The sequence below is a fragment of the Lycium ferocissimum genome, chromosome 7 (assembly GCF_029784015.1).
Source record: "Lycium ferocissimum isolate CSIRO_LF1 chromosome 7, AGI_CSIRO_Lferr_CH_V1, whole genome shotgun sequence".
Classification (NCBI taxonomy): Eukaryota; Viridiplantae; Streptophyta; class Magnoliopsida; order Solanales; family Solanaceae; genus Lycium; species Lycium ferocissimum.
This window is the reverse complement of record NC_081348.1, coordinates 14,362,860-14,377,791: the sequence shown is the minus strand read 5'-3', so window position 1 is coordinate 14,377,791 and position 14,932 is coordinate 14,362,860. Positions and strand designations below refer to the sequence as shown.

Genomic DNA, 14,932 nt, shown 5'->3' with positions numbered 1-14,932 from the left:
ATCAATATCAAATGCATTATCAAAGTAGGAGCAGTTCTTGTCTCCCACTTCCTAGCTAGTCATCTAAAATATTGATTATATTGATCCAATCTTATCCAGCTACTTGAACGGGGAAGATAATAAAGAAAGGAAAAATTAATAATGTTTGCTAATAATAAAAAGAGAATCTAGAAATCTGATGATCAATTATTGTTCGTCAACAATGTTGGTGTTATTCCAACAGTAGGTAGGTATTCTCACTTCTAGGATTTCAACTAAATTAATTATCGTATGAGGGAATTTCTGTTTAAGAAAGGTAAAATCTGTAATTAAGTTAGATTGGCCCTAAGTTCCACCAATTTTGTAATTTTGGGTCAAAATGGAATATTAATAGGCTGAGAAACGGGGAAATATATATATATATATATATATATATATATATATATATATATATATATATATATATATATATATATATATATATATGTACATATTGATGCAATTAAAGATGATATTTAAGTTTTCCAGTTGTAAATCTTTGTAAGACTTTAGGGATCAACGGGTTCCACAACAGCATAATGTGAACAATAATGTGTTAGCAGAGGAATTTTGGGATTTAATTTTTGACACTAGGAGTTTACTGAATATATTATAAGTAGCATTAAGTCTTTGAGATTTAAAAAGTCAATTAGTTAAATAAAAGCAATTTGCAACCAAGAGGCTAATTGCTAAACCTTAATATACTAGCTGACAGCTATACTGCAAGTTGCTTTTAATACTCTCCAATGTGGAAAAGGGAAATGAATTCACAAGACGTGGAAATAATATTATAACTCAATTTGTCAAATTTAATTACTCACTCCATTTCAATTTATGTGAACCCATTTGACTGGGTACTGAGTTTAAGAAAATAAAGAAGATTTTTAAACTTGTGGTGTTAAATGAGTCATATATATTTTGTGTGATTATAAATTGCATAAAGATAAGTTATTTTCAAATATAGAAAGAGATCATTCTTTTTGGCACGGATTAATAAGGAAATATGTTCACATAAATTGAAACATAGGGAGTATTACCTACAAGCAAAAAAAAAAAAAAAAAAAAAAAAAAAAACTATATTTCAGATAATTATTTCATCCATTGTTGTGAAAACTCAAGAGTAAACCTATCAGCTAATAAAGTCATTGCACGTGATGTTGTTACAAATATTTTCCTTCCTTCTTTCCTATTTATGGCACCGTTAGCTAAGAAAATGATTCATTTTTATCCAATAGAAATTAGTGTACCCTAAGCTATGAAAATGATTCAGTTTTTCTTTACCGAAGTAGCTAGCGATAACGTCGACATGTCAAATGAGAGGGGAACCTATCATTATCATTAAGTGAGAATCCCCATTTAAATTTATGTGGTATTTATATACGCCGCAATATTTGTGCACGTAAATATAAAATTTTGTCACTAAGCGTGAAATGAGAAATTTAAATTAAATTATTTTTAAATTTTAGAGAGTTATCATTATCAAATTTGGGTCGGACTAAAAAGAATATATTGCTACGTACATTTTTTTTTGGATTAACAACGTACATAATTTAGAATGAAGGCTGGAGTATTATAAAAAGACACTATGAAAGTTAAACTCACCATGTGCATCGTCTAATATGCGCGAGACTCTCACCGACACCATTAAACCGTAAACCTTGGGTGATAACGTACAAAATTGTAGAACCACAAAAGGGATCTTGATTTTGAGTTCTAAGAGATCGAGACTTTTTCCACTTTTAAAGCTTGAATTTAAGATTTTTGAGTAGAGGAATCATATCCATATATTCTACTATATTCCTCGATCGTTACATCTCAAAAGTTCAATTACATGGCAACGCACGTAAACTCAACAAATTATATTTCTTGGGGCAAAGGAGAAGAACAAAAAAGTTGGAAAGTTAAAAAAAAATGAACTAAGAGAATCCCAATTCTATACATAAAACATTGATTATTAGATTACTACTACTATACTATTTAATACTCTCTCTGTTTCAATTTATCTGAACCTTTGACTATTTGGGAGTCTACGAGGTGGTTCTTTGACCACACTTTCCTTACATTTTTTCTAAATTATTTTAATTATAAATTACCATGACTTATAGTATTTTTAATGTAGTTTCTAAATATATAAATTTTATTTTTACAAACTTGAAAAATCTATGTCAAAATTTAAGGTCAAAGTTATGAAATTTGACCCTCGTACTTCGAAATACTTCACATAAATTGAAACGGAGGGAGTATAATACTTAGGTGCAATATTTTAGCCTCTCCAATGAGAGAATCCGTCCAATTCATGCTTCCAAAAGGCAAAACTTGGATCTTTTTCTTCCAAACCAATTTCAACCCTCAAGTACTACTCCTATTTAAATACCTTCTCACTATTCTTCCAACATTAATTCCAACAATATCCTCTAATTTCTCTCTCTAAATTCCAATTTTTCCTTTTGCTCAAAAGGGAGAAGATGAAGCAAGTGATCACAAGTGCAACCATTAGCCCAAGTTGTTCTAAGCATAACATACATAGAGATTCACACACAATATCCAAATTGAAGCCGAAAATCCGAATAATTCATATAATAGCACCAGAGATCATCAAAACAGACGTTGAGCATTTTCGCGATCTTGTACAAAGGCTCACGGGGAAGAATGCTGCACAACAAGTCAAAGGAAAAAAGACGAAAAAGGACATAAGCCAAAGGAAAAAGAACATAGAATCATCACCACCAGATCATCATCAACAACATCAACACATGAACATGTTACAAGATACTAATTACAGGATGAAAGAGGAAGTAAGTGAAGATACATATGGAAGTGTTGAAAATTCATCAAATGGGTTTTTGAGTGGTTTTGGATCAATGGAAGGATTTATTCAAGACTTAGGTGAATATCCTCTATTTCCTAATTTCAAGCCTACTCAGATTAATATGTTTGGTGAGATGCCCCTTTGCTAAGAAGAAAATTTTTCTTAAATTCTATGATATTTCTTTTAACTGAATAGCGTGCAGGAATTGGGTGACCATGATGACTTCTTGATTATATTTTCTTTTGGGTTGGATTTGGAGTGGGGATATAGACATATAGTGTGAGGGCAGATGCTGATTGACTTTGTTTTCTCCATTTTGTAGAGAAGATTCATACATGTGAATATAGTGTTTCTTCAATTGTTTGTATTTTTGTTAACATCTTTGTGATTCTTTGATATACTTTTTTCATTACCTCTTCTTAAATCTTATCTTGTTCTCGAAGCATTGAAAGCTCCTGTTATATAAAATGCCCTAGTCTTGGCAAGAACTACTAGAAACATGCGTATTCTTAAGAAATTTCCAATGGAGAGATTATCGACGATATGTTTCAGCAAGAACGTCCCTAAAAAATCTGCAGATTTCTAGTAGTTTTAGTCCAGGGGCAAAGGGTTTCAATATTTTATTGTCTATTTCAAGAATCAACAAGAAAAAACTGGTAATGTAATTACGTACTATTGAGCATGTATAGCATTTTTCACTCACTGCAGTGATGTTGGTGAAAACTGAAACATAAACTAATCTGTGCATTTATTAACGCTGAAGGTTTTTAGGACCTTTTTCTAGAAGCAACTTGGGATTTTAGCATGTTCTTTCTCCGATATAAAGAACCTTTAACAAGGAATCCTCGCATATTACATGGGTTGGCAATGTACATGGAAATATGCTCGTTCAGTGAATTAATGATTACATATCGTGGTCCAAATTTTACATGATTTAAATCTTCGATGGTCAAGTCAGTTACTACAGTATTAAGATTTTACGCTACATATATAAAAGTCCAACAAAATCTACAATAAAGAATAATCGCGTATTTTTTTTATTGTAAATTTTAGCCTAGAATAGCAGAGGCAAATTAATAGAGCTTTTGCACATTTTCGTTAATTCATGAACAAGATCAATATATCTTGATAGGATCGATTAAACGTAACATTCCATTAGGTGGCATGGTCTTAATTACTCTGGGTAGTATTCATTCCAGCTCATTCATACTTTGCGGAAGATGCGTGAATTGGCCTGCTTTTTCCCTTTCATAAGTATTTGCAAGTAAGAAAAAGATGGAATGCTCGCAGACCTGGAGGAAGAGAATTATTAGAATTCTGGTCCCCCCGTAGTTGAACTTTCTTGCTTATGGATTTATTATACACTTGTTATATATTGAGTATACATCCGCGACGACCACAAACCGTTCTGACTAGTGGCGGGTGACTTTTTTTTAACCGCCTAGCTAAAAATTTAAGATCCCTTAATTACTAATTAAGTATTTTCATCAACTAGAGTTAAGTTATATTAATTATTATTTTCAAATTTACAACTAGAGTCAGTAAGTGTGGATGCATGAAAATGTACTTTGGAATTTTCTCATCCATAAAATCCAGGAGTTAATAATGACCTAACTAATGCAAATTGATGACATAGCTAATGCAAATCTGGTGAAGTATATAACTCTAAATTAATCTACTGTTTGTTAATACTTTAAAATGTTAGGGGAAGAACTAAATGTCAGAGTTAGTCACGCCTAAATGTAATGACATAGGCTACTATAATAATCTTTAATTTGGATCGAATCCTGAGTAATTTGAAGGGAAAAGGGAATAATAATTAAGTAGATAAATGGGCAAAAGAGTGTTTCAAGCATCCATTTCTTTTTCCTAAGAAACTTAGTTGTGTGAGTGTTCGTTAAGACTTTAAATTAATGGAAATCAAGGGGTTCCACCACATAATAATGTGGATAATATATAATGTGTAAACAACGACTTTTGGATTTAATTGTTAACACTACAATTTCTAGAGCATTTTATAACAGAAAGTCAAGTGTTCGCAAACCGGACACCCTGCTTGAACCTAAAAGGTCAATTAGTTAAGTAAGAGCAACTTCCAGCTAAGAGCTTAAGTACTAAACCCAATTCCAGCTTATAGCTCTCCTACAATTTGCTCCACTCCAATATGAAAAATAAAGAATGAATATACAAGACGAGAAAATCTGTGTATCAATTACATATAAAAAAAAAAAAAAACAAATTAATTATTATCATCGCGCCATTGAAAAGAAAAACATACGTTTCCGGAGATAGTTTCATCCATATATTGCTCATGTAAATAACGAGTAACCTTAGCGCCAGCTAGCAAATTTGTTATTGATATAAAGGCTTTTTCTTTTAAAAAAAATGCTTCGAAAGACACACAATATGTACGTACGTATGTATATTACTTATTAATAGGAACGTGTTGTAAATAATATTTAATAGTGAATGTCCATATATCATTCAAGTACTTTAGTGATCACCAAAGTAAATTTGTCTTTTAGTTAGTGATCACCAAAGTAAGTTATCTTTCAGTTAGTGATCACCAAAGTAAAGTTATCTTTTAGTTAGTGATCACCAAATGTATTACTAAATTAGTTTTCCTATAAATAGGACCACTCATATCCTATGGAAGATACACACAAGTGAAAGGAATCATATCAGTCTTCAAGTTTCTTTTATATATATGTTCTCTTGCATTTTAATTTTGTTATTTTATAACACGTTATCAGCACGAGACTCTGCCATCTCGAGCAAATACTTTAAAAGCCTCGAAGGTATTGACTCTCTTTCCCTTAATTAAATGGCAAATCTGTCTAAACGTGAATTTGTAGCCTTGGATATATCCGACAATAGCTACCTGTCTTGGGTACTTGATGCCGAAATTCATCTTGATGCAATGGGTCTAGCAGACACCATCAAATATAAAAATCAGGCATCAAATCAAGACCTTGCAAAGGCAATGATATTCCTCCACCATCACCTTGATGAGGGCTTGAAAATGGAATATCTCACTGTTAAAGATCCTCTAATATCTCACTGTTAAAGATCCTCTTACTCTGTGGAATAATTTAAAAGATAGATATAACCACCTGAAGATGGTCATACTTCCACAAGCACGTTTTGATTGGCTCCATTTAAGGCTACAAGATTTTAAATCTATTTGAGCGTATAATTCTGCCATGTTTAAAATTATTTCTCAGTTAAAATTATGTGGTGAAAATATCACTGATCATGATATGCTGGAGAAAACATTCTCCACTTTTCCTGCCTCGAGTATGCTCTGGGGAGCAATGCGAGAGATGAAGTTCAAGAAATATTCGATCTAATCTCACATCTTTAGTGGCCGAACAACATAATGAATTATTAATGAAAAATCATGAAAGCCGACCTACGTGCTTTGCCCCATTCCCTGAAGTGAATGAGGCAAATTTTCGCCATTCTAGGCGTAGAAGAGGTCGTGGCCCTAGTCGTGGTCATGGCCGTGGTCGAGGAAGGAATTTTAATCATGATTCTCGTCTTGCACCAAATAATACCCTTCACCTCCAGCAGTGTAAAAGGAAGGATGAAAAGCATGAAGGTTTGTGCAAAAGAAAAATTCGAGAAAATAAATGCTTTCGATGTGGAGAAAGGGGCCTCGGTCACGTACCTGTCGTACGCCAAAGCACCTAGTTGAGCTGTATCAAGCCTCCCTCAAAAAGGCAGAAAAGAATGCCGAAGCAAATTTTATTTCTGAAGATAATGTTGAGCCCATGCATCTAGATGTGGCAGATTTCTTTGAACTCCCTGAAGGAAAAATAGATCATTTGGTCGGTGATGGATCTGTAATAGTTAAGATATTTTCATCCATGTTGTTACTATTATCTATAATAGTTATGTTTCCATAGTTATGTAAATAAAGTTTGTGTAATGTTTTGTTTAATAATAGTATCTACTTTCATGTTCACTTTGTCTATCCTTTCATTTTGAAGAATCTATGGAAATTTCTCAAATTTTATTTGGATCAATGACCAATCATAAAGATATTTGTGTGATTGATAGTGGAACAACGCATGCCATATTCAAAGATGAAAAATACTTTTCTCACTTGCGTAGAAAAAGGGGAAATATTAGTACAATTTCTGGCAATTCGAAATTGATTGAAGGCTCCGGAAGAGCTACTATATTTCTACCTAAGGGGACGAAACTTGTTATAGAAGATGCATTATTCTCTTCTAAATCCCCAAGAAACTTGTTAAGTTTCAAAGATATCCGCCGTAATGGGTTTCACGTTGAGACATTAAGCGAAATAAATGATGAATATCTTGCCATTACAAAGAATGTCTCGCCGAGAAATATGTTTTGGAGAAATTACCAACTTTGTCTTAAGTACGTATTATGCGAAATTAGAACAATTGAAGCACACTCGATCGTAAACGAAGTTTAATGATTCAAGTACTTTTGTGCTTTGGCATATTTGAATAGGTCACCCTGGATCAATAATGATGAGACGAATTATTGAAAATTCAAATGGGCATCCACTTAAGAACACGAAGATTCTTAAAAGTGGTGAATTTTCATGTCTTGCGCTTGTTATCGGGGTAAATTGATAGCTAAGCCATCACCGATGAAAGTTGACGTTGAATCTCCCGCCTTTCTAGAGCGTATACATGGGGATATATGTGGACCTATTCATCCACCTTGTGGGTCATTTAGATACTTTATGGTCCTAATAGACGTATCTTCAAGATGGTCTCATGTGTGCCTCCTATCGTCTCGCAACCTGGCGTTTGCGAAATTATTGGCACAAATAATACACTTAAGGGCACAATTTTCGGATTATCCCATTAAGGCTATACGCCTCGATAATGCCAAAGAATTTACGTCTCAAACTTTTGATGATTATTGTTTGTCAGTTGGGATAAAAGTTGAACATCCTGTAGCTCATGTTCATACCCAAAATGGCCTTGCTGAGTCATTTATTAAACGACTATAATTGATAGCAAGAACACTACTTATGAAAACACGGTTGCCCACTACCGTATGGGTTCATGCTATCTTACATGCAACATCTCTTATTCGTCTCAGACCGACTCATTATAATAAATACTCCCCGTCACAATTAGTACTTGGTCATGAACCAAATATTGCTCATCTCGAATCTTTGGTTGTCTTGTATATGTGCCGATAGCACCGCCACATGACGCACTAAGATGGGCCAAAGAAGGTTAGGAATATATGTTGGGTTTGAATCACCCTCCATTATTCGCTATCTTGAGCCATTGACGGAAGATTTATTCTTGCCGATTTCTAGATTGTCGATTTGATAAAACAAATTTTCCAGAATTAGGGGGAGAGAGAAATGAAATCAAAACAGAAATTGCGTGGAAAGTTTCATCATTATCTCATTTTGATCCACGTGCCCCTATATGTGAACAGGAGATCCAGAAGATCATTCACTTGCAAAAAAATAGCAAATCAAATGCCAGACGCATTTACTGATTTGAAAAGGATAACTAAGTCACATATCCCTGCAGAGAATGTGCCTATCCGAATTGATGTCCCAAAGGGACAATCTACTAGTGTCATCGCCTCTGAATCTCATACACGCCTGAAGCGTGGTAGGCCATTGGGTTCTAAGGATAAAAATCCTAGAAAAAGAAACACGAAAAATGATCAGAATGACACTATGAAAGAATATCATGAAGATATTCAAGATCTGATTAATCCTGATATTCCTGAAGATATTAGGGAACCTGTGACTCAAGTGAGTAAAGAACTATCATTGAGTTCTTCTGGTGATGGGATAGATTTGAATCGATCGAAGATTATGGTGGATAATGTTTTTGCATATAATGTTGCACTGAATATTATGAAAGATACTGAGGATCAGGAACCTCAATCTATCGAAGAATGTCGACAAAGATATGATTGGCCAAAATGGCAAGGCGGTTCGATCGAATTGAATTCACTTGCCAAACGTGAGGTTTTTGGACCGGTAGTCCAAACGCCTAATGGTGTGAAACCAGTTGGCCACAAATAGGTCTTTGTGCGGAAAAGAAATCAGAAAACTGAAATTGTGAGATACAAGGCACGCCTTGTTGCACAAGGATTCTCTCAAAGACCCGGTATCGACTATAAAGAAACATATTCACCCGTTATGGATGGCATAACATTTCGATATCTCATCGGTTTAGGCATGTACATGAAAACCTTGAAATACATCGATGGATGTTGTTACGACTTACCTTTATGGCTCACTTGATAATGAAATCTATATGAAAATTCGAAGGATTTAAAATGCACGAGCAATTAGCTCAAAGTCTCGGGAAATGTATTCAATCAGATTACAAAGATCGTTGTATGGTCTAAAACAATCGTGGCGCATGTGGTACAATCGCCTCAGTGAGTACTTGTTAAATGAAGGTTATATAAATTATGTCATTTGTCCATATGTTTTTATTAAGAAAACAAAATCAGAGTTCGTTATAATTGCTGTTTATGTTGATGACATAAACCTAATTGGAACTCGAAAAGAGCTCAAAAGGCGATTGAATAGTTAAAGAAAGAATTTGAGATGAAAGATCTGGGAAAAACAAAACTTTGTCTTGGTTTGCAGGTTGAACATTTAGCAGACGGGATCTTTATCCATCAATCTGCTTATACCGAAAAAGTTTTAAAATGATTTTACATGGACAATGCGCATCCTTTAAGTAGTCCAATGGTTGTTCGCTCACTTGAAGTAAGTAAAGATCCGTTCCGACCTCAGAAAGAAAATGAAGAGCTTCTTGGTCCTGAAGTACCATATCTTAGTGCAATTGGTGCACTTATGTATCTTGCTAATGCTACAAGACACGACATAGCGTTCTCGTTAATTTGCTAGCAAGATATAGCTCTTCTCCTACACGAAGACATTGGAACGGAGTTAAGCATATATTGCAATATCTCAAGGGAACTAGCGATATGGAGTGCGTTTTATACTAACAAATGTAGTACGGATCTTGTTGGTTATGCGGATACGGAGTTATTTATCGATCCACATAAAGCTCGATCTCAAACGGGCTATCTTGTTTGCATACGCGGAATCTTCTATATCATGGCGATCTACAAAGCGATCCATTGTTGCTACTTCTTCAAATCATCTTGCGAGATAATCGCTATTCATGAAGCAAGAGAGAATGTGTGTGGTTGAGATCAGTGATACATTTCATCAGAGAAAGATGTGGCTTGAAGTGTGATACAAAAATACCTACAGTATTATATGAAGATAATGCCGCATGCATAGCTCAATTAAAAGGAGTTTCATAAAAGGAGATAGAACGAAGCACATTTCACCAAAGTTATTTTTCACACATGATCTCCAGAAGAATGGTGATATTGATGTGCAACAAATCCGTTCAAGTGACAATCTGTGCATTTGTTCACCAAATCTTTGCCAACTTCAACTCTTGAGAAGATGATATTCAAGATTGGAATGTGAAGACTCCAACTTCTGAATCTTGGTCTTCGTCAGGGGGAGTGAAATACGCGTTGTTCTCTTTTTACCTTAACAAAGTTTTGCCCCATTGGGTTTTCTTGATAAGGTTTTTAATGAGGCAGCTCTCAAAGCGTATTACTAGATATGTGTACTCTTTTTCCTTCATTAGGACTTTTTCCCACAGGGTTTTTCCTAATAAGGTTTTAACGAGGCACATTATATATTAATAGACATTCAAGGGGGGAGTGTTGTAAATAATATTTAATAGTGAATGTCCATGTATCATTCAAGTACTTTAGTGATCATCAAAGTAAGTTATCTTTTAGTTAGTGATCACCAAAGTAAAGTTATCTTTTAGTTAGTGATCCTTGAAAGTAAAGTTATCTTTTAGTTAGTGATCACCAAATGTATTATTAAATTAGTTTTCCTATAAATAGGACCACTCATGTCCTATGGAAGATACACACAAGTGAAAGGAACCATATCAGTCTTCAAGTCTCTTTCATATATATGTTCTCTTGCATTTTAATTTTGTTATTTTATAACAGAACGTTCCTAGCATGATTTGTCCCTAGACATCATGAACATAAGGTTTCATTACAAGTCTTGATAAGCGTTACGTTGATTCCTCTTTTTTTTATAAGAGTTTATTCTTGTTCTTCTTATCCTATTGTCAGCTCTAACCTCTAGGGGTTCAGATAGTAAAGATAACATTTATTTAAGCGTTTAAGATTAATCAATAGCAATAATGTATAATTCTAGTCAAGTTTTTTTTTTTTTTTCATAATACAATTAAGTCTAGCTAGTAAATGTAAGTTAATTACATATGAGAATGACATTGCAACATAATCCTTTTGAACTTAATTGACATAAGTTAATTGCATATGAGAATGACATTGCAACATAACCCTTTTGAACTTAATTGACATGATAATTGAACTAGGAAACACCGCCTACTCCTCCACATAAGCAAGAGATAATCATCAAATGGTATAACAAAATGTAAAAAATTGTAATAAGTTGAGAAGATGGTAAAATTCCTCCCTCGTGCCATTTTAAGTTGACTCCATGAGGAGGGAAAATCCATCACCTTCTTGGCGGTGCTTTAATTTTTTTAAAGATATTATAAAAGTCTGTGTTCTATGACATATTAAAGATATACTAATAAATAAAAAGGATAAAGATGAAAATTTAGCAGATTTAATATAAGTTGACTTGAGATTAACAATCTATTAAGTAAACATCACTATTAGTTAGAAAGTCGACTGCCATCAAGTCAATGTACTATATTTCTGGGCGGAAAAGCAGAAGAAGAAAAGGTTGGTTAATTTAAATTTAAAATAATAATAAACAAGATAAACCTCATGTACTTAACACAAAAACTTGGATTAATTAAGTAGTGTATTGTCTGTTAGTCTCTGAAAGGACAGAATTAATCTCATTCATTTCTTGGTTCCAAAATGCAACACTCAGAGCTTTATCTTCCAAACTATTTATTATGTTTTCTAGAGTCAATTCTTCAAATGGTTACTCAACTTAGGCAAATTACCTATTAAAGTCATTTATCTTTTTTCTTTTTTCCCCCTCATATGGGATGTTTTAACTCAAAGTCCAACCTTAAGGGACTACTTTAACCCTTTTTCTTTTATTTTGAAAGTGACTTTTGGCCCTTGTTATTTTTTAAGGCAAATGTATATACTTGAATAACCATATGAGAAACAAAAATATGATAAGTGACATTACTATAGATAATTTTCTTAAGTTGAGTCATATGACGAACCAAAAAAAGATATACACTTGCTGCCGATTACGTACTTCCTTCCTTACCAAGATAAATTTATGTACTTCCTTGCCAAATATAATGATTCATTCAAGGTAATAAAGTATTTCATAATGATTTTAATTGGAAAAAAAAATAATCATGTGATGTTTGTCAGGCACAACTGATTTAATGATCATTTCTTAATCATATAATTATTCATTAATTAAGTTTTCTAATCAAATCATTAGATAAATTACTAAAAAAATTATTTATAAGAAAGCAAGTTTGCTAGGAAATAAGAAAATATCAAAGGGACAAAGATAACTCGATGTTTAGTAACATAATTTAACGTATGCAAAATGATTTCACACGGGTTATAATAATAAATTGAAAAAAGATATTTTAATATTTTATGAATTTGTGATCATATAATTTCTAGATATAGGTAGAAATAGATGTTTTGGTATTTATTGATTAACTACTTATAATTTCATGTGACTAACAATTTATGCTAGAAAAATATGGGGATTAAAGTCTAGGTTTAGATGAAATTTAGAAAAAATATTAAATTCGTTAAAACAAAGTTTAAGAATGATTTAGTTTGGCATTGACATTATCTAGTTTGGCATTGACTCATTCATACTTTATTCTCAAAAGAAGATTCTCTTACCCAACCAATTAAGAATTATACAATTTCTAATAAATTAAATTGTTTGCAAGAAAAAGAATATCTTTATTTCAACAGTATTTAATAAATGTGGGATTGAGGAGTTGATTACTTGATAAACACTTTTGTCTTTTTCTTTTTTCTACCTACACTTAATTAAGCAAATTGAATAAAACTTAAAGGTTCCTTTTCTATTATGTCCAGTATTCTAATCTATTGATTCTTAAAAAAAAAATTAAATTTATTTTCTAATTGTGTTAAACTATTAAACCTAAATTTATTATTTTAAGATATTTTTTTATTAAAAATAAGATCGAGAAATTTAATAATAATTTAGAATTACTAAGAAAATTTGATAGACGGGGTACTCTCCCACCAAATGAGTTCTTCAAAGTTATTATTATTGTCATTTTAGATTATCTTTGTGCAAAGTTATTTCTATTAGATGACATCATCACCATTTCTCAACTTCTCAGGCATTTTAAAGGGCTCAAAGTTTATTATAGTTACCAAATTGATTGTGGCAACCTAAGTAAAAAAGAAATAAAGTAGGGGCAAAAATGAGTCAAGAGAAGAAACAAATGGAAAATATAAGGGCAGATTTAGAAGAGCAAACACTTTTGATTGGCAAGTTAACCATATATATAGTTACAACTAGTGTCAATTGGCCCGTGCTAAGCCCGGGCCCAAACCGACGTAAAAAATTTAATTTGTAGATATTTTTGTAAAAAAATTCGCTCTTGGTTCTTTGTTTTTGTAACATCAATTTGACACTTTTAAAAGACTTCTAAAATATTAAAGTACAAAAACGTATCTGAAAGTGAAAGGAAAACATTTTTCTTAGTTTATATATTAGATGTGTTTTTAAAAATAAAACAATTGAAAGCACTTCTAATTTCTTTTTACTTAATATTTTTTTTTTTGGAGATTAAAGTCTCCGATGAGCTTTTCATATGTTAAGTTAATTTCATTTGTTTTTTTGAATTGAACCCACATTGGCTAACTTATTTTTTACCAAAAGATATTATAGCATTCAATTAAATTAAAGTCAAAAGTATTTAATGCAAAAATATTGTTGTATGATGAAATCACTAAAGTTAACTTATAAATAAATATAAATAATTAAAAGCCTTGATATTACAAGCAGAGGCGGATGGAGCACTATAGCTTGGGGTTCAATTGAACCCCAATCTTTCGATGCAGGATATAAATTTATGTGTAAAAATTTAATAAAATTACAATAAATAGTAAATATAAACCCATAACTTTAGAAATATAAAGGTTTAGTGCTAAAATTTAAGATGTTAAACTCCTAGAACTTAAATCCTAGATCCGCCTCTGATTACAAAATATTTTTGTAGATATTCTTTCAAAATAAATCACATAGAAAATACTGAAAAGTTAATGAAATTAAATTGTTCTTACTTTAAACTTTCTTTTTTCCTTCCAAATGATGCATGTTAAAAATAACATTTTTTTCTTTTTAATGAACCATTTTATGAAATTTACATTGTAATAACTTTTTTATGTTGAAATTAGCTATTTTGTCCTAAATTACATAAAACATTGATTATCCGTATTTTGTAAAATATTTTAATATTTAAAACTTTTGCAATTGTCTATATTGTTATTGTTTGGAGATGAAATAGTGTTTTCTTTAACTACAGTATTTTTTCAAATATTTTCAGAATTTATATAAAAATAATATTTCATAGTTCCTCTTTTAATATAGTAATTTATTAGATAAATTTTATGTTAGAAGTGTGCGCATGTAAAATTTGATTATACCATACTTCGGAGTTCATTTTTCAATTGAGACGAAATGACTATAATTTATATTTTTGACACATTTTTAAAGTATTTAACAATGTATAAGTTTAACTATATTTATTCTTTTAATTTAAAACTTAATCCTATCTTAAGTGAAATCTTTATCAATAACTTAGTTTTGCGAGCATGTATGACGTAAAATTACAGGAGAAAATAAGAAAAAAATTACGTTTAACCATGCGAATAAAAATTTAAAATAGCAAATGAAAATTGGTAAATAACTTCAAGAAATAATAAATATTATTATAAGAAAAATATCTTAATTCAATAATCAAGCCTATATTAGGATAGAATTTAAATAACAGGATAATTCTTTACGTGTCTATAATAAATTCTTAAGGTAAACTACAATTTAAAACAAGTTTAATA

General features: G+C 31.8%; 1 protein-coding gene across 1 annotated transcript; it reads left to right on the top strand.

Moving 5' to 3' along the window:
• The first annotated feature begins 2,409 nt into the window (after positions 1–2,409).
• Positions 2,410–3,194, top strand: LOC132062537 (VQ motif-containing protein 25-like). The gene has a single exon (XM_059455087.1). It carries the CDS (start codon positions 2,484–2,486, stop codon positions 2,973–2,975), a length of 492 nt encoding a protein of 163 aa, XP_059311070.1. The 5' UTR covers positions 2,410–2,483; the 3' UTR covers positions 2,976–3,194.
• The last annotated feature ends 11,738 nt before the right edge of the window (positions 3,195–14,932 follow it).

Excerpts from the sequence above, each read along its gene's own strand:
- LOC132062537 (XM_059455087.1), top strand. The coding sequence starts at position 2,484 with ATGAAGCAAGTGATCACAAGTGCAACCATTAGCCCAAGTTGTTCTAAG.